General features: G+C 30.4%; 5 protein-coding genes across 5 annotated transcripts; 3 read left to right on the top strand and 2 right to left on the bottom strand.

Moving 5' to 3' along the window:
• Nucleotides 1–9,692: 9,692 nt before the first annotated feature.
• Nucleotides 9,693–10,258, top strand: LOC133790085 (auxin-induced protein 15A-like). The gene has a single exon (XM_062227664.1). The coding sequence runs from the start codon at nucleotides 9,801–9,803 to the stop codon at nucleotides 10,080–10,082; it is 282 nt and encodes a 93-aa protein (XP_062083648.1). The 5' UTR covers nucleotides 9,693–9,800; the 3' UTR covers nucleotides 10,083–10,258.
• Nucleotides 10,259–10,916: 658 nt separating this feature from the next.
• LOC133790084 (auxin-induced protein 15A-like) lies at nucleotides 10,917–11,666 on the top strand. The gene has a single exon (XM_062227663.1). It carries the CDS (start codon nucleotides 11,279–11,281, stop codon nucleotides 11,567–11,569), a length of 291 nt encoding a protein of 96 aa, XP_062083647.1. The 5' UTR covers nucleotides 10,917–11,278; the 3' UTR covers nucleotides 11,570–11,666.
• Nucleotides 11,667–16,127: 4,461 nt separating this feature from the next.
• LOC133789059 (auxin-responsive protein SAUR21-like) lies at nucleotides 16,128–17,665 on the bottom strand. Its single transcript, XM_062226774.1, has one exon. The coding sequence runs from the start codon at nucleotides 16,488–16,490 to the stop codon at nucleotides 16,194–16,196; it is 297 nt and encodes a 98-aa protein (XP_062082758.1). The 5' UTR covers nucleotides 16,491–17,665; the 3' UTR covers nucleotides 16,128–16,193.
• A 493-nt stretch (nucleotides 17,666–18,158) lies between these two features.
• On the top strand, nucleotides 18,159–18,740 carry LOC133789060 (auxin-induced protein 15A-like). Its single transcript, XM_062226775.1, has one exon. The coding sequence runs from the start codon at nucleotides 18,273–18,275 to the stop codon at nucleotides 18,546–18,548; it is 276 nt and encodes a 91-aa protein (XP_062082759.1). The 5' UTR covers nucleotides 18,159–18,272; the 3' UTR covers nucleotides 18,549–18,740.
• A 5,160-nt stretch (nucleotides 18,741–23,900) lies between these two features.
• On the bottom strand, nucleotides 23,901–24,456 carry LOC133789058 (auxin-responsive protein SAUR21-like). The gene has a single exon (XM_062226773.1). It carries the CDS (start codon nucleotides 24,367–24,369, stop codon nucleotides 24,073–24,075), a length of 297 nt encoding a protein of 98 aa, XP_062082757.1. The 5' UTR covers nucleotides 24,370–24,456; the 3' UTR covers nucleotides 23,901–24,072.
• Nucleotides 24,457–25,784: the final 1,328 nt, after the last annotated feature.

The raw sequence follows: 25,784 nt of genomic DNA, 5'->3' as shown, positions 1-25,784 counted from the left end.
TTTTTAAATAAATGTGAAAAAACAAAGAAGTAACTGGTTACCCCTCTGGATAAATGTTATTTAAGTTAGCTGTAGGATTTTTTTTTACATAACTTTGAAAAATTAATTAAGTAACTGGTTACCTTACCCAGATTTTAAAATAAAACGTACAACCTAAAAAAAGGAAAAAAAATGTTTACAGTAAATAAAAAAATAATAAACACAATTGATATTACAAAAAAATTTTTTGCAAAACAACCATGGAAAAATTTAATATAAAAATAGTTATATAAAATTAATATAAAAAAATAATCAAATTACAAACATACCCTTTCAAATGCATAAAACTTGATTAAGAGTGAAAATATGGCATAAACAAACTTTTATACAAAAATATGGAAAAATAAATCCATAAAAGTGAAATTAAAAAAAAAGCCATAGATTAACTTTTCTTAAAAAAAAAACCCATATTTTTGCACAATCTATTAAAATTCTCATATAACATGTAATTTTCACTCCAAAGTTTGCTCATGTATTTTTTATTTGTATTGAGTTACTATTTTCTCTAGTTTAGTTTTACCATTTTTGTTTGTTGTGGTTGTTGGAACGTTTTGTCTTTTTCAATTGAGTGACAAGTGTCATCTTTTAAATACTTAAGTTTACTTAATAATTAGTCATTATATTATACTTTTATTTTGTACACTTATGCCACTCTAATTAAATCACCTTACTAATTTTTAATTTAGTGAGAGTAAAAATAAGAAAAAAAATTAGTCATATTTAGAAGTTTTTTCATTATATAACAAAGCATCCTAAAAGTAAAATCTATATTTATGTTGGAAAATAAATTAGAGGACATAGAAAAACACATCACTAAAGTTAAATACAGAAGAAAATTTATTTGTCTAATGAGCATAATATAGAGACTCAATTTTAAACATCAATGCAGAAATAATCAACAAATCTAATATTAAAATCAACTCTAATAAAGTGAATATAGGTGCTGCTATAAGTTTAGTTTTTGGGTAATTTATTGTCTCATGTTTTTTCTATGTTAGGTATACTAAAGATATCTAATGATTTTCATTGTTCGTTGCTTCAAAATAGAATACATATAATACACACATGTTAATAAGATAATACACATAATAATTAAAGCTTGTCTCGTGCATTTTCATAACTCCTCTTCCAGAGCAGATTCTTGAGTCACCAAAAAAATATCTCACACCACACTAGTGAGTATAGTATTCAATAGAATAAACAAACATTGTAATTTATATATATATATATATATATATACTTGCTCAAAACCAACGAAGTATTATATATCCACCAAATTAGAAGTCAACATATAGATGAACTTGCTCAAAGTTAGCAAATTATACACCAAAGAAGAGCATATGAGGTCTCTCTCCACCCAAATTTATATCTACATTCTTGTCTAAAATCATTGCAACCTAAATAAGAAATCCGACATACATATATATAATCATGCAACAATAAAAATAAATGAAATTTATACATTGTTATAGTTGAATTTAAATATATGTGATATGGCTTCATTATAAATATATGCAACCTAAACTTTGAATTGTTTTTTTTTTTTTTTTTTGAACAAAAGGAACAGCTTCATTCAAAAAACCAAACAAGGAATACAAATCAAAAAGCCAACTGCAACAGCAGCTGCTCAAAAAGAACTACCAGCTTTCAACAGGGCCGTCTTAAATATTTTGGAGGCCCTGTTCTAATCTAAAAATTTGGGCCCTTAACAAATTAAAAAAATTTAACTAAAAACTAATAATATTTTCAAATTCCATCTTCAAAGTTTAAAAGCTTCAAATTGAAAAAATTCACTCTCACAAATTTAGAGTCGCCAATTGCCCAATACCCTTTTCAATTAATTTTCTGATCTATGCAGTGATATTTCTACAACAATAAAAAAAAAATAGTACTAATAAGTAGTGATTAATTAATAATTAAATAAAAATTAGTGATTAATCTCAATTAAAAATAGCAAATAAAAATAAAATATAATAGAACGGATTAACGATATTAAAGGAGAATGAACATTGAACACTAAACAAAACAACATATTACATTTTTTTTTTCTCTAGTAATTTTAGCATTATATATATCATATATAAAAAAAATAACGGCAAAAAAACAAATCAAGAAATAAGAAAGAATAAAATACTATATGACCAAAAAAATTAAATTCATATTTCACTTCTTTGTTCTTCATATATATTAAAATATATATAGATACCTTACTTTAATCTTGACGCCTTGATGGAGAGGTTGATGCATTTGAGACCAAATTGATATTGATGCCTTGATGGTGAGCCAACCAAAAATAAATAAAAATGAATCAACCTTTCACTTACTGCTATTTTTTTCTTTTTTGTCTGCAAAAGCCTACCTATCCATTTCTATTCATGAATTTTACTTTTGATTTTTAATATATAATATAATATTATATATATATATATGATGAAAGCAACTGACCGTTTGAGGGTTTGACTAAATATTTATGAATTAACAATTTAACATTAAAAGTGGGATTGAGAATAGAAACAGTCTTTAGAAATAGAATCTTTCCTTTAAAAGTGGGAACACGTTTGATTTCATTTATTTTAATAAAAAAAACTAAAAAGGCAGGTAAATAAATTGGGCTCTTTAATTTATTGGGCCCTGGGCAATAACCCAGCTTGCACAGCCACATAGCCGGCTGTGGCTTTCAATGAGATTCAATACATAATGATCCCCCCTTTTAACTCTAGTGTTGTTACTACCCAACACTCTAATCTTAACAATGCTTTTAATCTCTCTACTAATAGCCATAACAGTGCTACTCATACAATCAAAAATACACCTATTCCTATTCTTCCACAACATATAGATTGTAGCTGCCAGAACAGCATTAATTGCTGGATGTAAACTTATTGCAGGATCTTTATTTATTTTCATGCAATTTACATATTATCAAACAAACATGCAAATTCCTAGAACATGCTCCTATGAAATTGATACAAATACAGAGTAAAGTAAAAACTTACATTACGCAGCGGAACTGGAACAACTTCATCCTTCAATCTCTCTAACCCTTGATTCATTTCTGTAGCAGAGTATTATCAAAAGATTGAACAAGATCAGCAACACAGTCTTCCTCACCAAGCCTTTGATCAACCTAGAACTAGTGTGGGCTGGTTCTCAACACATGAGATAGAGATCTTGAAGAGAAGAAGAAGAGAGAGTGGCCAAGAAAGGTTTAGAGTGTCTAGGTTTTCACTTACCCAAATCAACTGAGACTGACTTGCTTCCTTATGAAAAACCCTAGATATCATATTCCTTATATAGGCAACTTAATGAGATTTATTTAAATTTAAATTAATTAAAAATAATAAACAAAAATAAAAGCCTTGGGCTGCCATAAATGGACTTGGGTCCAATCTCTTTGTTTTGAATTTAAATCCCAACTGGGCCTAAATTCAAAACCTCTTATTTATTTATTTTTTTAATTAATTAATTAAATCATTATTCAAATTAACTAATTATAATTTGAAACTTGATTTAATATTATTTATTTATATTGATACCAATTTATCAATATTAATAAATTTACCCAAAGATTCTCTTTTATTCTCTAAATCTCATATCTCTGTAAATTTTCCAAAATTGACCTAGTCAACTTTTAAAAATCCTAATTGATAATTAAATCAATTAATTGAGACATTCTAGATGATTTACTCAAAAGTGATGCGGGGACCATGGATCCATGAAATCAAGCTCCAACAAGTTACCGTGAATTTATTTACGAATAATTTCACTACCTTATTAATTCCTCGTGACTCCACTATAGACTCGGAATTGAACTCTTGAATTCATAGAACGTATTTTCAAAACCATAAATACGTTATCCATTGTTATAACCATTACAATCAGTCAATCCTCTATCGATGACTTACTAACGAGCTGGGTGCAAATTACCGTTTTACCCCTCATCAGTATTTTATCCTTAACTCCCACTAAGTTCCTTATAAATGATATTTCCGTGAACTTAATCACAGAAATGAGATCTCAATCATTTAACCTTTTGAACAAAGCAATTAAGGAAATCATCTTTTTACTTCTCATACAGAAGTTATAGATTTCGTATCTATGAATAATACTCCCACTCAATTACACTAATAAATCTCCAAGATGTAAGTATGGGCTAGACCGTAGGGTAAGCTGGTAACGAACAAGTCAAAAGATTTAAATAATATAATTAGTAGAATATTATCACTCAGAATTAAGATCGACTTAATATATGGTCAACGTTGTGACATTGATTATATTTGATAACAACGATACTTATTTATCAATCAATAATCAATATCGGTCCTAGTCCGATGTAACTAAATACATCCGATCTTATCTACTTGGTCGATGCCTTGGACAAGACATCACACCCTGAATGTGTAAGTAGATCATATCGTAGATTGCCTAATCAGTGAAAATCCAATGCACTGATCTAATCTTAGGACTCGTTCTTTTGAACATATAATTACAACTATAATCCACTGTGACCTAGTCACTATAATTGTAACTATCCATATGTTCGGGATTTTATAAATGTTTGTATTATTTCAATAATCATGTAATAAAACAAGCAAGCAACACGGTTGTCATACTAAATGATTTCTACTACTTTGATTGATAATATGAAATCGTGCTACATGTCCGACATGGTTTTATAAGGGCATAAAACCCAACATTAATCACCAGCTGCCTCAGATCGTGGAGTTTCTTCGAGCACCATTCCTGAAGATCAATAAAGTTCCTTAGCCAAAAGTAACACCCCAACCAGTTTTCAATCTCCCCAAACACCTTCCTAGTAGATATGCATTCCATAAAGAGGTGGCTGTGTGTCTCATCATCAATCTCACAAACAGGACAGCAACTAGAAGGTATTGGCATGATTTTACCCAAATGATCTCTAGTTAATAACTGGTTATTAATTGCCTGCCAAAATATAAATCTGTGCTTTGGAACAATTAACTTTTGCCAAATCGTATGAGCATATTCTACTTTATCAACAGACAGTAAAGAGTTGTAGAATTTTTTCACATAAAATTTACCTCCTCTCCCTGCTTGGTGGAGCTTATCCATATCTACAATCTCTCTAAGCTTCAACAACTTCTTAAAATACCAGCACATATCCTGCTTCACTGATAACGACCAGAAACTCTGCTCCTTTAGGTAAATGGAGTTGACCCATTTAACCCAAAGGTTGTCTTCCTTGCTCGAGATGGCCCATAAGAACTTAGCCATCAAAGCTATATTCCACTTCTTTCCTTCCCTAAAGCCAACTCCACCAAACTTTTTTGGGAGACAAACCTTCTCCCAAGCAGGAAGATGACATTTGCTTCGGTTACCTTTTGCCCCCCAAAGAAAATCTCTACAACTCTTGTCTATCGCTGCTGTAATCTTTTGAGGAAGAATAAACAAACTCATCCAAAAATTTCTAATTCCAAGTAACACCGAGTGAATTAGTTGAGCACGACCAGCAAATGATAGATTCCTGCTAGCCCAACTATTTAGCTTCCTATTTAGCTTGTCCAAGATGATCCCACAATCGGCAACCTTCCATTTTGTAGGTCTGAGGTACACTCCCAAATATTTCAGAGGGAAAGAACCCTCCTCCATTTGAACTAAATCCAATATTTGCTTCTTACTTTCACCCTTCACCCCTCCAAAGTAGATGAGGGATTTCGATTTATTAGCTGAAAGACTCGTAGTGTCACAAAACTCCTTGAAAGCACTATTTACCATCTCCACCGATTTGACATTACCTTTGCACAAGATAATCAGATCATCAGCAAAACAGAGATTAGTTAGCTTTAGCGACTTACATAGATGGTGGAAGCCAAAGCCCTTCTTACAAGTGTTTCTAGCCAACGACCTTGTAAGATACTCCATATTCAACACGAAAAGAAGAGGGGACATAGGATCCCCTTGTCTGAGACCTTTTTCACCCTTGAAAGCACCTTGAAGGCGACCATTCATCAACAAATTATAGTTAGTACCTTGCAAACAAACTAAAATCCAGCAATGAATCGAGAAGGAAAGCAGAGCTCTTTTAAAAGATCCTCCACAAATTGCCAATCCACATTATCATAAGCTTTGCTTAGGTCTATCTTCATGAAGCACCTAGCAGACACATTCTTCCTGGTATAACCTTTTAGGAGATCCTGAAAAATAAGAATATTATGAGCCAGCAGTCTATTCTTAATAAAAGCTCCTTGGTTGCTTTGCACAAGACTAGGAAGGACCTCAGCCAATCTAGTACAAATCATCTTTGAAATACATTTATAGAGAGTGCTACAGCAAGCGATCGGTCTATAGTCATTTGCATCTTCCGGGTTCTCTTTTTTGGGAATGAACGATATCACAGTTTCCTTCAGTTCAGAAGGGAGTCTTCCTTCCTGAAAAAAAACCCAACACTGCCTTAGCGACATCATCCCCTATCTCTTCCCAAAGGTCTTTAAAGAAACCCGATCCAAAACCATCCAAACCAGGACTTTTGATAGAATGGATCCCAAAAAGAGCTTTCTTCACATCCCCTTTGCTGAACGGTCTAATTAAGAGAACCTGCTGCTCTATGCTCAATCTATTTCCATGAATAACACACTCTGGATCAACCCTTTTAGTAGCCGAACTTTTCCTCCCCATTATATTTCTAAAATGCTTTATTAAATTGTTAATTTTGAAAAATTTGAGTATTTTCACCGCTAATTACTCTATCTACCCCAACAACAAAAATTCGATATTTAATTCTTATTATTGAATTTTATACTTGAAAAATAAGATATCTTTTTGAAAATACGGTATTTTAATACTAAATATGTAAAAATATGGCATTCCCATGGATGAGACTTTTAGAAAGTTAACAAAATATATATATATATATATAATTACTATGATAATGTGAGGTAATTTTTAAAATGGATATATCATATATATATATATAAATATATTATTTATATTGCGTAATATATATGAATGAATTTATACCTATACAGATATAAATATATTATTTATTTATTTATATATATACATATCCCTAGATATAATTACATATTTTATTTATATATTTTTTTATATAAAAAATATGTAAATAACCAAAATTCTTAGTTTTAACTATTTCTTTTGTTAACTAACAGAATATTTTAAATATTTGATGGCATATATTTTTAAAACTAATTAAAAATAAATATTTATTAATTATATTAATATAAATTCAAATGTTATAAAATAGTATTATTAAATTCAAATATTATAAAATATCATTAGATATTATTAATTTAAATGTTATAAAATATTATTACTATAATAATATTTAATATTAAACTAGACATATACTAATTATATTCATATAAATTCAAATGTTATAAAATATTATTATTATAATAATATATAACATATAATATTTAATCTTAATTTTTATAAAATTTTGTTAGAATAAATATATAGTAAGTATATTAATATAAATTTAAATATTATAAAATATTATTACAATAATATTTAATACAAAACTAAATATTTAATAATTATATTAATATAAATTCACATGTTATAAAATATTATTATTACAATAATATATAATACATAACAAATATATTATATATAAGTGTCATTTGTATACAAATAGTATGACTGTGTAACTAAATAAGAAATTGAAATAATATTTATTTTCTAATAAGAATAAAGTTTTTTGTCCAATCATTGAAGTGTGATTTGAATAATATTATAAGTGTTTTGTACCAAATAAGGTAGTTTGTGAACTACAAGATTATCATATTATTATTATTATTTTAAAAATATAAATAATATTTTGACTTAATTTTTCTTTTAATATGTTGATGTTATTTTTTTTATATATAATATTATTTGTTTATTTAAAATTTATATAATAATTATAAAAAATTAATAAAAATAATTAATAAATTTTTTAAATAAAACTAAACATGGTCTAGCTAATATAATTAAAAGTCTCATTATATATAAGGAATGATAACACTGAAAAGAAATATAAGAAAAAAAATTAAAAAAAGAGAAAACAAAAAATTAAAAATTGTCAAAATTATTTATTTTATTTTTATGTTTAGCTAACATCATGAGTACATGACTGACTGACACAGGTAAAAAAAAATTGACGTCGATGAAGATGTACTAGGTAGTCGAAGGTTAAATAATATTAATTAATAAAAAATAGTGATAAAGTAAAAAAGAGTTGAACTAAAACTTATAAAAATATTAAAAAGGGCCTAGGTTGAATTAATTTAAAACACTAGTTCTTAGTATATTAGTATGCTATCTAAATTAAGTTAAAACACTAGCTCTTATATTTGTATGCTATATAACCAACAAAATACATATACAGAGTACGATTAAATATATAATATATAAAGAAAATATATTTGTACAGCCCAAATTAATGGGCACGACCTGAAATTGATTACCAATTCTGAAAAACAAAAGCAACTTGTAACCAGTTATTGTGCTACGTTTTTACCTAATTATTACCCTAAAAACTGTAACCCATTATGGTGTGTAACTCATTATAAGTGTGTCATGTTTGTAACTGGCTACTACTCTTAAAATTGGAACCAACTAATAAAAATTGTAACCAGTTATAGTGTCATGTTTGTAGCCAGTTACCTCTCTAAGTTTGTAGCCTATTATTATTGTGTCATATTTGTAACTAGCTAGTACTCTTAAAATTGGAACTAGTTAATAAAAACTATAACCAATTACAATGTTATGTTTGTAACCAGTTACCACTCTAAAGATTATAGCCAAGTATTGTCTCATGTTTGTAATCTACTATTCTAAAAATTGGAGTCAGTAAATAAAAATTGTAACTAGTTATAGTGTTATGTTTGTAATTAGTTACCACTCTAATTGGCTATCATATTCAGTGGGACCCTTATTCGGAATTTGTAAACTATTTTCTTTTTTAATACTAATTGTAACAATTGTAATATTTAAATGCCTACAAAGAAAAGTCTAATTTCACACTTACATTATGTGAAACCGTTAGGACTTTACACTATTATGTATAAAACTATTCACACTATATATTTAACGAATCCTAACACTTTGTTTATGGTACAACATTTACTATATATACCGTAAGAGACATTAGCATTTAAAACATTGTTAATCTTGTCCTTAAGTTTCATCTTAAAACTAATTTGGTGCCACTAAGAAAAAGGGGATCCCCACTTATGTGCTGTATTTTAAGACGAGATTTGGAATGAACAAAGCCTAAGATTTTTATACAAGTGATTCTCTACTAGAAAACAGGGAATACAAGTATGGTAAATTAATTAAAGTATGTCCCACAATACAGAAACAGCCAATGGAAGAGCAGATATTGATATGAAAATGTGATTTCATGGCTGTGGGACATGCCTAAGACATCTTGTAACTAATGTTGAGTTCTGAGTTAATGTTGTGGGGCTGTTATGAACAAGTGCAAGAAAGTTCCGCTGATGTGAATGAGTATTTTAAATAATTAATGATAAGAAGAATAACAATAGCATGTGGTTGCTCAAGGACTCTACTCCTCTTCATAGACCCCATCCCATTAATGGCCTCTCTAGTCTTTATTCATTTCTTTCATGTTCTATCAAGTGTGTTGGTTATATATACTTGTAAGATTAGGTTCCGTAGTACCACAAGTCCTCACATTCTCAACTATCAAAGTTTTCCTTTGCAGTACCTTTTGATCTCTTAGTTTTCCCATTCTTCTCCTTTTTGTTCACTTTCCAATAATGGGGTTTCGTTTTTCTAGCATAGTTCATGCTAAGCAACTCATTAAGAGGCCTTTTTCTAATAGCAAAGATGTCCCAAAAGGCTATTTTGCAGTGTATGTTGGAGAGAGAAGAATGAAGAGATTTGTGATCCCTGTGGCATACTTGAACCAGCCTTCATTTCAAGAGTTGCTGAGTCAAGCTGAAGAGGAATTTGGATTTGATCATCCAATGGGAGCTCTTACAATTCCCTGCACAGAAAATGAATTCGTCGATCGAATTTCTCGATTGAATGCCTGTTGATTATTGATCAGTACACACACTCATAGATGAGAATCACTGACAAAAATTATTGTTACAAAATTTTTTCTTGGCAAACAATGTCATTATAACATTACCATGTATACATTTTTTCCTTGAGGACTGAAAAATAATGTCCCCAAGAGTGATATAAATGAATTCTTTACATCAAGTATTTTTTGAAACTTTTGTCCATCTAGATTCTGATATAGATTCCTTGCTCATTTTCTTATTCTAAATTTTACTAGAGGAATGATGAAAAAATCCAACCACCATAGTAAAATGTATGATCTGCAGCTCACTATTTCAGAAACAGTTCAAACATATAAAAAGGACTGCAATGATCAATAGCCTCTGCGAATTACACATGTTGCACATGTTGTTCTCTGTCAAAAGAACTTGGTTTGATTGAATCTTTAACATTTGTAGTTCATCCAATTTGTGAAGGACTGCATACTGGAAAACCCCACTTGAAATTAATCATATATTTTGATAGAACAAGCCTCATATTAGTTGTGGTTGATAATCTGGTTGCGTAGAAAGAGCCTAGATTTTTGTGGTCATCACATGATATTCTTCTTAAATATTTATTTATGTGTTTTATTGCAAAGAACATAGTGAGTGGCCTGTGTAAACAGTGAAAAAAGCCATGAATATGCCGAAATCTTCTGTGCCACGAGATAAGTAGGCAACCAATGGTGTAGTAGATAACTACATGTATCATTATGCACCAATAACAGCTGGAATAACAGAAAAGATGTTAAATGGAAGATATCTCTGATTTTGATATGAAAATCTTAGGATATTGGACATGCCTAAGACATACTATTGCAAATTTTGAGCTCTGAGTTGGTGTGGTGGGACTGAGAAGAGCAAGAAAATTGCAGAGCCAAATGAATCAACATTGTTTTTAAATCAGCCAGTTGTGAACTAGGAAAATATAAACAATATCATGTGAGTGCCCCAAGGAAAATTCCTCACTAGACCCCAATCCAGCTAATTTTCCCTATGATCTTGACCATTCAATTCAATGCAGTAGATATGTATCTGTCTTACATAACCCATCAAGGGAATTGAGTATAAATACACATAAGATTAGGATCACTAGCATCCCAAGTATTTAGCTTTCATTGCAAATTCTTTAATACATCTCTGCCAGTTTTGCTTCTCTCTTCTTTAGAGACATACACAATACAAGAATGGGTTTCCGATTTCTGAGTGCAGTTCATGCCAAGCAACTGATTCAGAGACATTTTTCAAGCACAAAAGATGTTCCAGTTAAAGGCTATTTGGCAGTTTATGTTGGGATTGAGAGCAGAATGAAGAGATTTGTGATTCCTGTGTCATACTTGAACCAGCCTTCCTTCCAAGAGTTGCTGAATCAAGTTGAAGAGGAATTTGGATTCAATCATCCAATGGGAGCTCTAACAATTCCATGCCAAGAAGATGCCTTTGTCACTCTTATTTCTCACTTCAGTGCCGAATCATGAGTGTAACACTGATACATGAAAATTACTAACAACCCTTGTTATTATTATTTCAATCTTTTTCTCTTTTGACAGACAATGTCAAATAACCTTGTAACCATTTTTCCTTGGGGACCATGTGTCTCCAAGATTGATTCCAAATAAATACATTAAAAATATTCTTTCATGAATTTTATTTGATTGGATCCTTTTTTTTTCTTTGTAAAGAGTACTTGTCTATGTTCTTGGTTTACTTGGTGCATATGTATCTTATTAATTTTGATTGCCCATTTAGAAGTTATTATTCCATCAGCTCATTTGGACTAAGCAAAGAACAAATTTTGGCTCTACTATTTGACATAGCTGTCTCTTTATTATTGGTAAAAGCTGCTAAGGGAAATTTTGTCAAAAAAAAAGCTGCTAAGGGAAATGAAATACATATTGTAGTCCTCTGCCTTGTGATTTTGCTCTTTTATGGCTTATTATATTCTTCTTCTTCTCATACCAGTTCTAGTCCTAGCAATGAAAATTCAACTCAAGAGTTGTATAATTTGGAGTTATGATTGAGAATTAAAATTTGAAAACTAATGTAGTTATATATTTATTTATATATATATAGAAGAATTTTCAATGGTAATATATATACTTGAGTCAGTATACCAAGTAAATATCAGTGAAATGAAAACTAAGTTTGGTAACAAAGAAAGTAGAAGCATTCATCAAAACCAGTGTCTTCATTTTGGCAACAATTATTGATCTCAGTTACAAATTTATTTTTAGAAGCAATGTTAAGGTAATGTTTGTGATTCAGCAATATTATTGTCATAGTTGATTTTAATTTTTTCTCAAATTAAGGCCAGTGAGCTTTGAAGTTGGCAAAGACAGAGACATTGATATAAAGATATCAGCAAGAAAAATGGAATTCAACCGAAAAGACAACATGTATTAATCAAAAGGTAGAGGAATTCTCATTCATAACACATCTTTTATTGCCAGCGTGAACGTGCACAGTATTATAAGCGGTATTGTTTTGTAAATTAAGGCAGTAAAGACCATCAGACAAAATACCATTTCCAACACATTCAGATTTATTATATAAATTAAAAGATTTGTCTGAAAATGTAAAGGAAAAACCAAAAGGAACAAGTCTTGAAACGGAAAAGTTTCTAGAGAAACTTGGTACATAAAATGTCTTTTCTAACTTTAAAACAAAACCGCTACTTAAAACTAAATGGCACGTTCCTATAGCCTCCACATGTGAGCCCATCTTGTTTCCGGATAAGATGCTTTGCTCACTTCCCACTGGCTTCCTTAGGTTTTGTAAACCCTGCAAGGAATTTGAAATGTGAATTGTCGATCCAGAATCAATCCACCATGTGTTAATATTAACACTAGCCATATTAGATTCATAACATACGAATGAAATTGGATTACCTTTGTCGTCCATCCATTTCTTGAACTTGGCACATTCCTTTTTCGCATGTCCCTTCTTTTTGCAGAAGAAACATTTGATGGAATCCTTCTTTATATCGCCTTGGGGAGGCACTTTATTTTTCCCCTTGTCCTTCTTGGATGGTTTGCGTTTCTTGCCTTGGGTGGCCATGTGAGCACTTTCACCTTGTTCCTGCAGGAGCCTTGCTTCTTCTTGAGCACACATGGTTATCGGTTCATTGATACTCCATTTGTCCTTATGTGTGTTGTAGGAAATTTTGAAAGGCCCATATTGAGGTGGAAGATGGTTAAGGATGTAGTGGACCAAGAAGGTTTCAGGAATGACTACATCGAGTTTCTTCAGTTGAGCAGAAATGTCCCTCATCTTTGAAATATGTTCTCTAACTCCTTTGACACCAGTGAGTTTTGTGGATGAGAACTGGTGGATGAGGTTGTTGTAAAGTGGTTTGTCCGAAGTGTCAAACTGCTCATCGATCAGTTTGATCAAGTCTTTGACTTTCTCAGGTTGCTCCACCGATCCACGCATTCCCAGAGGGATCTTGGACATGATGAACATGATGCTGAGGCGATTGGACCGCTCCCATTTCTCATATAGTGCGATCTGAGCAGCAGTGCTAGTCGCAGTGATTGCAGCAGGTTCGTCCTTCCTTATTGCGTAGTCCATGTCGGCGCAGCCTAAATGAAGAAGAACTCGTTCCTTCCAGATTTTGAAATTATCACCCCTAAGCTCAGGAATTTCGGTAAGGATTTCAGCGAAACTAGAGGATGATGAAGAAGCTGCATGAATAGGATAACAAACTTAGATTTAGAAGATTGAGGCTTAATGAAGTCATGTTTTACCAATGTATAACATGCTGAAGATTGAAATTTTATTAAACAAAAATTGCCTGTGGGCTAAATTTTTAATTTAATAAAATTGGATGTAAAGGATGATAGATTATTCAAACGAATTATTTGGGATAAAGTAAGGTTTGATACTTCTATCTTTATTAAACTTTATGATAAAACTATTAAATTAATTATCATAACTCCTGTGGGTAAATTAAGAAAATTAGTTTAATATATTATCCTAATTGATTATATAAATATAATAAAATCCCTGTGGGGTAAAATTGTTATATTTATATAATCAATCACAATTTTGTCCATTATGTGATCCTTTCAAATTAATATATAATTTTATATAATTAAAGATGCTGTGGCTACTCCCTAATTATGTAAAATTATATGGTTCACTAGACATTATGTTTTAGGCTCTAGGAAGACCTAAGAACAATTTCGTTATAACATAATAGGCAATCACAGAGAGTAGTGCTCCTAGTGTGGTCGTCCGAAGATCATTAAAAACCGTTCTAGATTTGAGCATTTGTCTCAGTTTCATGCGTTCTTATGTCAACCACAAAATTGTTTATGAATTATTCATAATTTTATTCACCCTAAATGTTTTATGAATATTTTATGAATAAATTATGAAGATTAATGTGCTAAATATTATTCAACCTATCTTAATGTTTTGAATATAATCTAAATATATCTAGCACAATAATGGAATATATATAATGTATTTAAAATTATAAAGGCATACATATAAAATTAAAGATAATTATACTCAAAATAAATTTTGCATGAATAAGAACAAAATAATCATACAAATTAGTATAATTAATTATATGTACGAAAATACAATAATTCTATATATATACTTAATGGCAGAAAAAATCATGCTTAATAAGACAATAACATCATTTACTGATTTCGTGAATTAATAAAATAATTGCACAAACTTAATTGTAAAAATTTATTACATTCTTAAAATAGTACAATTATTTAATATTGCATGAATAAAAGAAATATACCATACACCAAAATCAAGTAAGTGCACATTTTAATTCATTTCCAAATATATAATTTACCAAAATTATATGTTTTAATTAAATTGGCAAGATAAAATTTATTGTCCAAATTGGTTCGAAATTCATGTCTAAAGAGATTCATGACGTTAGATTGATTAAACAACAACAAAAAATCGAACTTTAATATCAAAATTGTTTTTGGCCATAACCGGGTACATGAAGGTTGCAAAACTGATTTTGGATTCTCAAAACTTGATTTGGAAACATAGATCATTAGAAAAAATAATCTGAAGGATTTCTAATGGTACTTATGTGGAAAATTAGTTTTGAAACAAAAAATCAAAAAATATGAGACATTAAAACTCTCTATCAAAATAAAAATAATAAAAAAAAAAAATTATGAATATGGCCCTCAAACAATATATAAAACTATATACACGAATATATAATATATGTGTATAGATGAAGACATAGGCACATCTATAAATCATAAAAAAATATATGTGTATAATTTGTTTATATTGCTAAAATATGTTAGATATAACATATATGTAAACACAAAACAATACAAAAACAATAAAATTACCAAAAGAAATTTTGTTAAATGTAGGCCAACAAAAAAAAACATAGATATATGTATATATATATATATGAATATGAATATGACGACATATATAAATCAAATAAATATATATGCAGATAAAATTAGCAAGGCAGAGATGTAGACTGGCGACTGATACCAAATGTTAGATTAATATGAAAGTGGGCATATGAACAATTCTATATACATGTAAGCGGAATTAATATATAGAATGAACATATACAAAAAGGATCGAATATTGTATACCTCCAGCCATTGCTATTGATAACCTCGATCTAGCTTTAAATCTACAAAAGAAAAAAGAACAGAAGTTAGAACGAGTACACGGGCTTCCAAGCTCTCACTAACTCTTTTAGATGGAGTTACTGAAAATCAGAATGAGCAGCGAGCTTGGGGACCGGTACTCTATATTTATAGAGTGAGACCTACCATCAGAGTCTCTGCCACAAATTGAGATATTTCCTCAATCAGTTGGGATATGAAAAATCGGGTAACAACAAAATCAGGTAACAAACAATGTTGACCATTAATTAGAATATTTTGTCAATAAATTAAATATTGACTTTAATATATTAAATCAATTAGTTGATTTTATATACCAAATAAATAATATTCTAACAGTTTCTATTTACTAGCTTCTCAACTAGTCAAAAAAATTCCCTTTTTTCCTAAAGAAAAGGTAAGAGTATATGATCTACAAAATTGTGTTTCTGTGAATCTATGTCAAAGCTACATATTACAATCAATTCAACTGAGATGTGATATCAATGAATATGTCTTCTCTGCATGGAATTGTGAGTCCACCCATCGGATGCTCATATCCAAACTCTTCTTCTGCCATACTCAGCAAGTCTTGAAATGCAGGCTCATTTAGGTATGAAAGAGGTACTACATAACGCTTCTTCTGATCTTCTCCAACATAGACAGCTAAGCAGCCTTTTGGAATAGTTGCAGACTTCAAGGTTACTTCTTTGATGCCTGAAAGTGATCTTCGGAGAGCCTTCTTACCCTGAACAAAGCCGGACAATCCAAATGCCATGTTGATCTTCTTTTATGTTTTTCTTTAGAAGAAGTATTAGAGTTCACAAAAATATTTTGTAGTAGAGAATGTGAGGACTTGATGATTCAGCTGTTTGGTTATGTACCCTTTATATATAGATGAATGGATTTTTTGAATGCATGCATATCCAAGGCTTCTAAATAAGTGGTTCTAAAGACATTTGGGAAGGATTGATGAATTTGCAAGAGACATAAGCATTTGAAAGTTCACATGGCTTTGTCTTCCAGGTCATATATTTAAGTTTAGCTGTAATTGAGACATTTATACATGTGATCTGTCTAACCATTACCAAGAGAAAAAACAGCAACAAAGCCCACTTGTGCCATAAGATTTGCAACAAAGAAAAACCATTGTGAAAGGTAGATAATGAACTTACTCATCATCCTTTTTTATAATTCTACCAACCAGAGGAAGAAACTTAAGTAGACTAATCCAGCTACTGGTCTCAACTTTGATTGGTCAATACCGTGTGATTAGTCAAGGACTTTGCTTCTTACTATGCCCCATCCAACTACTTGGCTCTTGAGGCTTCACAGTTCATTTGAATAGAGGAATATATATGTATGCATATAAATATATATATATACTAGATCATATCCTAAATAGGACATTGATTTTATAGAAACGTAAAATGATGACAAACAATGCCAAGACATTATAAATATTTTTTCACCGGGTGGCCAAAAGGAAATGTTTCCAAGAATGATACAAATGAATGTCATTGCATTTCGTTTCCTTGAATGAATTATTTGGTTGAAGTCTTTTTTTCTTCTAGATTCTGATATAGAAATCTTCTCCATTGCATACAAAGGACTTGATGTCCTCTTACCTTTCTCCCATTCTTGTTTAGTGCTGCTATTTACAATTCTGAGAACTTAGATCCATGAAGATATCATCTTTGCAAAGAATTGTACACTCACCCACTAATTCTTTTTCTTCCATACTTAGTAGCTCTTGAGACAAAGAGCTACTAACTCTTCTTTTGGCCTTCTCCAACATAGACTGAAAATTATCGTTTTTTGGAATGTTTGCAGTCTTCAAAGCTGCTTCTTTGATATTGGAAAGTGACAGACCAGGCAATTCAAATGCCATGTTGACCTTTCTTTCCGAGTTTTCATTTAGAGCACAAATGATTTTTTTAATAGAGAATGTGGGTACTTGATGATTGTTTGTGGTAATGTGAAAGTATATATAGATGAATGGTTCTCTGGCATACTTAAGCATAATAAGTATAGACATTAAAAAGAAAGGTAAGTATTTCAATCTTCACATGGCTTTGTCTTCTGACTCATACATGGACACTTGGTTGTGACTGTGATATATGTATGGACATCACCAGGTGAACAACCTACAAGGGAACCCCACTTGAAACAAAGATATGCAGCAAAAAAAAACCATTTTGGAACATATGTGATTAGCTAAATACTTTTTTATTTTGTGGCTTTCAAATAAGTCGGTTTTCAACCTTGAACCAATAATAATGAGAAGGACGACACAACCATGTGATTGCTCAAAGATTATGCCACTCACTAGACCCCATCTCCTTAATCAGCACCATTCATTTCCACACAACAGAGTTATCTTTTCTACATTTCTCATCAAGGGTATTGATTATATATACTCAATAAGATTAGGTTCTATATCTATAGCATCTCAACTCCTCACATTCTCAAGTAATAGAGTTTTCTTTTGCAAAACTTTTAGAGCTCTTTCTTTGCTTACACTTTCTTCCTTCTTCTACCTTTAGAGACTTAAACAATCATGGGTTTCCGTTTTCCTGGTGTAGTTCATGCTAAGCAACTTATTCAGAGGTCTTTTTCTAGTGCAAGAGATGTTCCAAAAGGCTATTTGGCAGTTTATGTTGGGGAGAACAAAATGACAAGATTTGTGATCCCAGTATCATACTTGAACCATCCTTCATTCCAAGAATTGCTATGTCAGGCTGAAGAAGAATTCGGATTTGATCATCCAATGGGTGCTCTAACAATTCCTTGCAGTGAAGATGCTTTCATCAATCTTGTTTCTAGCTTAAATTAATGTCTAATGAATGATGATTAGTATAGATAGATGCTAACTATTGACAAAAATGATTGTTACAATTTTTGTATGGCAAACAATGCCAATACCATCACCATGTAAATATTTTTCCTTGGGGACTGAAATAAAAATATCCCTGAGAATGATACAAATGAAACTGCTAAAGTTTTTCTTCAATAAATTGTTTTATTTGTGTTTTAATCTAGAATCTTTTTCATTCTTCTTGTTTCATATTGATATGCAAAGTAAACTGCGAAATAACGAATTTGGCACTTCAAAATAGTCATTTTAGTTTTGAGTTGTCAGACCAAACAGATCATAGAACTCTGATTTACCAAATTTACAGTGAACCATTTTCTTGGAGAATGAAACTGTACAATTTCATTACTATTATTACATAAATAAATTTCTTGAAACCCTCTCATTGCTTTCTACACCTCTCATCACTTAACACAGTGCCATAGGAAAATAATTAGTTGCATAACTGTGTTGGAATACATCAACACCAGCTAAGATCTTTGAAGTATTGCCCAACCAACATTTACAAATCGATCAATGACATGGAAAATTGCACATTAAAAAACCAATATAGTTGTTCTAAGAATATTAGAAACTATGTCTCATTAGTCTCTTAGATAAGAGTACTAGCCTACTTTCCAAGAATTGCTGAGTCAAAGCTGAAGAGGAATTTGGATTCTATCATCCAATGGGAGCTCTATCAATTCCATTCAAACAAGATTACTTCATAATCTTATTAGACTTATTTCTCACTTAAATGCCTAGTAATGGGTGTAAGCGCTAATAGATAAAAATTACTAACAAAACTTATTATTATTTCAATTTTTTGTTTGCCAACTATCTTGTAAATATTTTTCCTTGGGGACCACGAGGAAGTAGTCATAAGTCCTTTTGAATAATTCCCAAGGAAATATGTTTTCTCTCATCTATTTTATTTGATTAGAACCTTTTTTTCCCTAAAAGAATACTTCTCCATGTTCTCGGTCTACATTATTAAACTTGCACATCAAACAAGATATTAATAGACTTAACTGTCTTAGGGCGAGTTTGGTAATGCTATACTTTGAGTAAAAATAGTTGTAGTTGTGTCGTAGGCAAAAATAGATGTAATTGTGCTGCGGGGAAAAATTGCATAGTATTTAGTAAATTAAAGATTTAAAGTGTTGTGAGTTGGAAAAAGTACAGAGTGGTTGGTAAACTATATGATTAAAGTTCTCTTAAATATTAAAAAACCAAAATAGATGTGATATTTATTTTATTAAAATAAATTCACCCATACTAAGATTTCAATATAAATATTATATTTATTTAAATATGTTCAAATTAAAATATATTTTTGATAAGACACTAATAAAGTAATCTTCAACAAAAATGTTATATCTATTTAGATAAAAAGTGTGTAGACAACGTAAATTCTTGGTTTTAACATTGTTTTTGTTAACTTTAACGGAATATTCTAAATATTTAACGGAAAATACATTCCAAACTAATTAAAAATAGATATTTATTAATTATATTAATATAAATTCAAATATTATAAAATATAATTATTATAATAATATTTAATACAAGACTACATATTTAATACTTATATTAATATAAATTTTAATATTTTTAAATATCATTATAACAATGATATATAATACATAATCTTAATTTTTATTAAAAAAAATATCACTTATATTTAAAATGGTTATCATATTATATATATATATATATTAAAAAAACCATAAAAATGTTTTGGTTGAATTTTTCTTTTAATATGTTTGTGTCATTCTTTTATATATAATATTGTTTATTTATTTGAAATTTATATAACAATGATACAAATTTAATAAAAATAATTAATAAATTTTATAAATAAAACTAAACAAATGTGTATTGCACGTTGCTTGTATCTAGTTATATAAAATATACATATAATAGTATATATATATTATAACTAGTCGGTGTAGCTAAAATTCTAATTATAATGATCATAGTATAATAATCTCGTCATGATATAATCACAAATATATAAAATTTAAGTCATGCAAAGCTCTCACTTTTTATGTTTTTAATTATTTTTTTTCTAAAGCATGAAATTATTGTGTTTGATAAATTATAAATTAAAAATACTATGAAATACAAAAATAATATTATAGTGTATAATAAAAACTATATCAGACATTTATAAAAAAAAATCTCTATATTAATGTGGTTTGTTAATATAAAATTACTAAAATAAAAAATATTTAAAAATATCTAACAAATATAAAATTATAAAATATTTTTACAAAAAAATAAAAATATTTAAGATTGAAATATTGTTTATGTTATTATCATATTACTTTATTTTAAATATTTTAATTTTAATTACTATATAATAAATAATTAAATATATTTAGATAAAAAAAACTCATTCATTATAAAGTTTTTTCAAAAAGCAATTTTAAGAAAAAAAAAAACTAAAATATGAGTTGTACCAACTTTAGCTTTTAGCTGTAGCTTTTACATAAATTTTTCAATAAGTTGTTTGCTGACTATTTACTAAATTGTACTAAACTAGCCCTTAGTTGTTATGGTTGTACCAAACACCTTAAGTCAATTGTGGTTGTTATTGTTAGGGACTAGCGAAATTTTAAGTAGAAAACGATTGGATCATGATCAAAATCATTGTTGATGTTCCAAACTTGCGCGAAAACAAAATGAGACAAACTGTGTTAAAATGAGACTTGAAGGCGAATATCAAACTTCATATTTTTTCTCAAATTTTCCATTATACAAGTTAACTTAGTTTGTTACTGTTTGTTACTATTTCATAGAGTTAACAGTTATATCCAAGCTTTGGTGGTTAGATTCAAGTTATACAAGTTAGCTTAGTTTGTTACTGTTTGTTACTCCTTGTAACTGTTCTGTTTCTAGCTTGTATAAATAACAGGATTGTATTGAGACAATCCAGATCAATGAAGTATTTTTCCTCATTTCTTTCTCTAATTTTCTCCAGCTTCATTGTTCTTTTCCTCTGAGTCAAAAGGGAAAAAACTCAGCTTACTCTTCTTATTCGACTTGATCAAAAGTAGTACTTTTATTTTACAGTCAAAAACTTCACTGCCCCTCAAAAGAACACTCTCCTAATCACCCTTGCAAGTGCTAAGTACATACATATGGTTCGAACTAGTATAACAGAATTCTGAGAACTTGAAAGTGCTAAATATTTACAATTCTGAGAACTGAGTCTTCTTCCATAGTTAGTAGTTCTTGAAACAAAAACAATACGTAAGGCTTCTTTTGATATTCACCAACATATATTGCAAAGTAGCCTTATCCCTTATGGAATGTTTGTAGTCTTCAAAGTTGCTCCTTTAACATTGGAAAGTGACTCCTGGCAGGCTTCTTGCCATGGACAAAATATTTTTTAATAGAGAATGTGAGAACTTGATGATTGAGCTTTGTGGTAATGTGCCTGTATATATAGATGAATGGTTCTCAAGCAATTAATTTGGTTGGGATTAGAAAAGAAACATAAGTATTTCAATCTTCACATGGCTTTGTCTTCTGACTCATAAATGGACACTTGGTGGTTTTGACTGTGACATACATAGACATCAAACAAGGTGAACAACCTACAAGGAAACCCCACTTGAAACATATGATATGCAGCAAAGAGAAAACATTTTGGAACATATCTGATCACCTAATGCATCCTCCAACTAACAATGTTTTTCTTTTGTGGCTTTCAAATAAGTCGGCTTTCAACTTTGAATCAATAATAATGCGCTGGAAGACACAACCATGTGATTGCTCAAAGATTATGCCACTCACTAGACCCCATCTCCTTAATCAGCACCATTCATTTCCACACAACAGAGTTATCTTTTCTACATTTCTCATCAAGGGTATTGATTATATATACTCATAAGATTGAGTTCTTTAGCACCTCAACTCCTCACATTCTCAAGTACTAGAGCTTTCTTTTGCAGAACTTTGAGATCTCTCTCTTTGCTTACATTTTCATCTTTCTTCTTCGTTTAGAGACTTCAACAATCATGGGTTTTCGTTTTCCTGGCGTAGTTCATGCTAAGCAACTTATTCAGAGGCCTTTTTCTAGTGCAAAAGATGTCCCAAAAGGTTATTTGGCAGTTTATGTTGGGAAGAACAAAATGACAAGATTTGTGATCCCTGTGTCATACTTGAATCATCCTTCATTCCAAGAATTGTTGTGTCAAGCCGAAGAAGAATTCGGATTTGATCATCCAATGGGTGCTCTAACAATTCCCTGCAGTGAAGATGCTTTCAACAATCTTGTTTCTAGCTTCAATTTCTAATGATGAGTATAGATAGATGCTAACTACTGACAAAAATGATTGTTACAATTTTGTATGGCAAACAATGCCAATACTATCACCATGTAAATACTTTTCCTTAGGGACTGAAATGAAAATATCCCTGAGAATGATACAAATGAAACTACCAAAGGTTTTCTTCAATGAATTGTGTTATTTATGTTTTAATCTCTTTATATTAAGATCTAGAATCCTTGTCCTTCTTCTTGTTCTATATTGGTCTGCAAAATAGTACTGCGAAATTGTGAATTTGGCACTTCAAAATAGTCATTAATTTTAGTTTTGAGTCAGACCAAAGAGCACCTCAAGACTGTTATGACACATTTTTCGAAAACTGAGTTTTGGCACATAACAGTATATAAAGAAGTGTGACAGCAGCCTCTTCTTGCCTTCAATAAAAGAAACGTTAATAGATTTATAGTGACACAACAGCACAGTTAGAAGTTATTATTTCACCAGCTGATTTGGATGAAGCAGAGAACAAATTTTGGTTCTACTCTTAGACAAAGTTGTCTCTTTATTATTGGTAGAAGCTGCTTACTCCTCCAAAGCGAAATGAAACACATATTGTAGTATTTGCCTTGTGAGTTTGTTTGTTTAAGGCTTATTATATTCTACTTTTTCTCATATCATCTCTAGTCCCTGCAATGAAAATTTAACTCAAGAGGTGTATAATTTGGAGTTATGATTAAGAAACAAAATTTGCAAACTAATTGAGTTATACACACACACACACACACTTGTGTTAGTATATCAAGTAATTATCAGTAAAATGAAAGCCAACTGGAGTAGTAACAGAAAGAAAGTAAAAACATCCATTAAAATCAGTGCCTTCATTTTGGCAGAAATTATTGATCTCAGTTATAAATTTATATGTATAAGCAATGTTATTGTTTGTGATGTAGTAATATTATTGTTTTAGCTGATTCTAAATTCTTCTCAAATAAAGGCCAGGGAGCTTTGAAGTTGGCAAATAGAGAGACATTGAATAGAAAGAGATATAGTAGCAAGAAAAATGGAATTCAACCGAAAAGTGAACAAGTGTTAATCAAATGAGTAATTTCTATTTACTAGTTTCTCAACCAGTCAAAATTTTCCCTTGTTTTACAAGAAAAAGGGTAAAAGTATATGATATACAAAATTGTGTTTCTGTGAATCTATGTCAAAGCTACATATTACAATCAATTCAACTGAGATGTGATATCAATGAATATGTCTTCTCTGCAAGGAATTGTGAGTCCACCCATCGGATGCTCATATCCAAATTCTTCTTCTGCCATACTCAGCAAGTCTTGAAATGCAGGCTCATTTAGGTACGAAAGAGGTACTACATAACGCTTCTTTTGATCTTCTCCAACATAGATAGCTAAGCAGCCTTTTGGAATGGTTGCAGACTTCAAAGTTACTTCTTTAATGCCTGAAAGTGATCTTCGGAGAGCCTTCTTACCCTGAACAAAGCCGGACAATCCAAATGCCATGTTGATCTTCCTTTGTATTTTTCTTTAGACGAAATATTAAAGTTGACATAAATATTTTGTTGTAGAGAATGTGAGGACTTGATGATTTAGCTGTGTGGTTATGCACCCTTATATAGATGAATGCACACATATCTAAGGCTTCTGAATAAGTGGTTCTGAAGACATTTGGGAAGGTTTGACAAATTTGCAAGAGACATAAGCATTTGAAAGTTCACATGGCTTTGTCTTCCAAGTCGTATATAAAAGTTTAGCTGTAATTGAGACTACTATACATGTGATCTGTTTAACCATTAAGAAGAGAAAAAGCAACAACAGAGCCCACTTGTGCTATAAGATTTGCAACAAAGAAACCATTGTGAAACATATATTATGAACTAGCTCATCATCCTTTTTTCTTTTTTTTTTTAATTCAAACAATGAGCGGAGGAAAGTTACGAAGACAATACCATGTGATTGCTCAAGGACTATGCTTCTTAGTATACCCCATCCACTACTTGGCCTTTTAGCCTTCAATATTCATTTGGATAAAGGAATATATAAATATGTATATATAAATTTCTACCAAGTTATATCATAGCAAGGACAATGATTTTATAGAAACATAACTGGGTTCCTTAGCATTTCTCTTAGATCTCTTTCTTTCCCTTGCAAAAAAGACACATTCATCCATCTTATTTCTGAGTTGAATGCCAAATTATGAGTACAGACAAAATGGCCGGATGACAAACAATGCCAATATAATGTAAATATTTGTCCTTAGGATGGACAATAGGAAATGTTTCCAAGAATGATACAAATGAATGCTATTGCATTGCTTTTCCTTGAATGAATTATTTTGCTGAAGTCTTCTTTTCTTATAGATTCTGGTATAGAAACCTTCTCCATTTTCTTGTTCTATCATAAGATCAGCGGCTCAATATTGCATATACAGGACTTGATGTCCTCTTTCCTCTCTCCAATTCTTGTTTAGTGCTGCTATTTACAATTCTATGAACTTAGATCAATGAAGATATCATCTCTGCAAAGAATTGTAATTTTCATATCTGAATTCTTCCTCTTCTTCTTCCATACTTAGTAGCTGGAGACAAAGGTAATACATAACTCTTCTTTTGATCTTCTCCAACATAGATTGCAAAGTAGCCTTTTGGAATGTTTGTAGTTTTCAAAGCTGGTTCTTTTGCATTGGAAAGTGACCTCCCGACAGTCTTCTTACCATGGACAAAACCAGAAAATTCAAAATGCCATGTTGACCTTTCTTTCCAAGTTTTCATTTTTTATCACAAATGATTTTTCTATAAAGAATATGGGAACTTGATGATTTAGCTTTGTGGTAATGAGCATATATATATATATATATATATATAAAGATGAATGGCTCTCTGTCATACTCAGGAAATTGGGCAGGTTTGAATCTT

Source organism: Humulus lupulus, chromosome 7 (assembly GCF_963169125.1).
Source record: "Humulus lupulus chromosome 7, drHumLupu1.1, whole genome shotgun sequence".
NCBI classification, from domain to species: Eukaryota; Viridiplantae; Streptophyta; class Magnoliopsida; order Rosales; family Cannabaceae; genus Humulus; species Humulus lupulus.
This window is presented reverse-complemented; position numbering and strand designations above follow the sequence as displayed.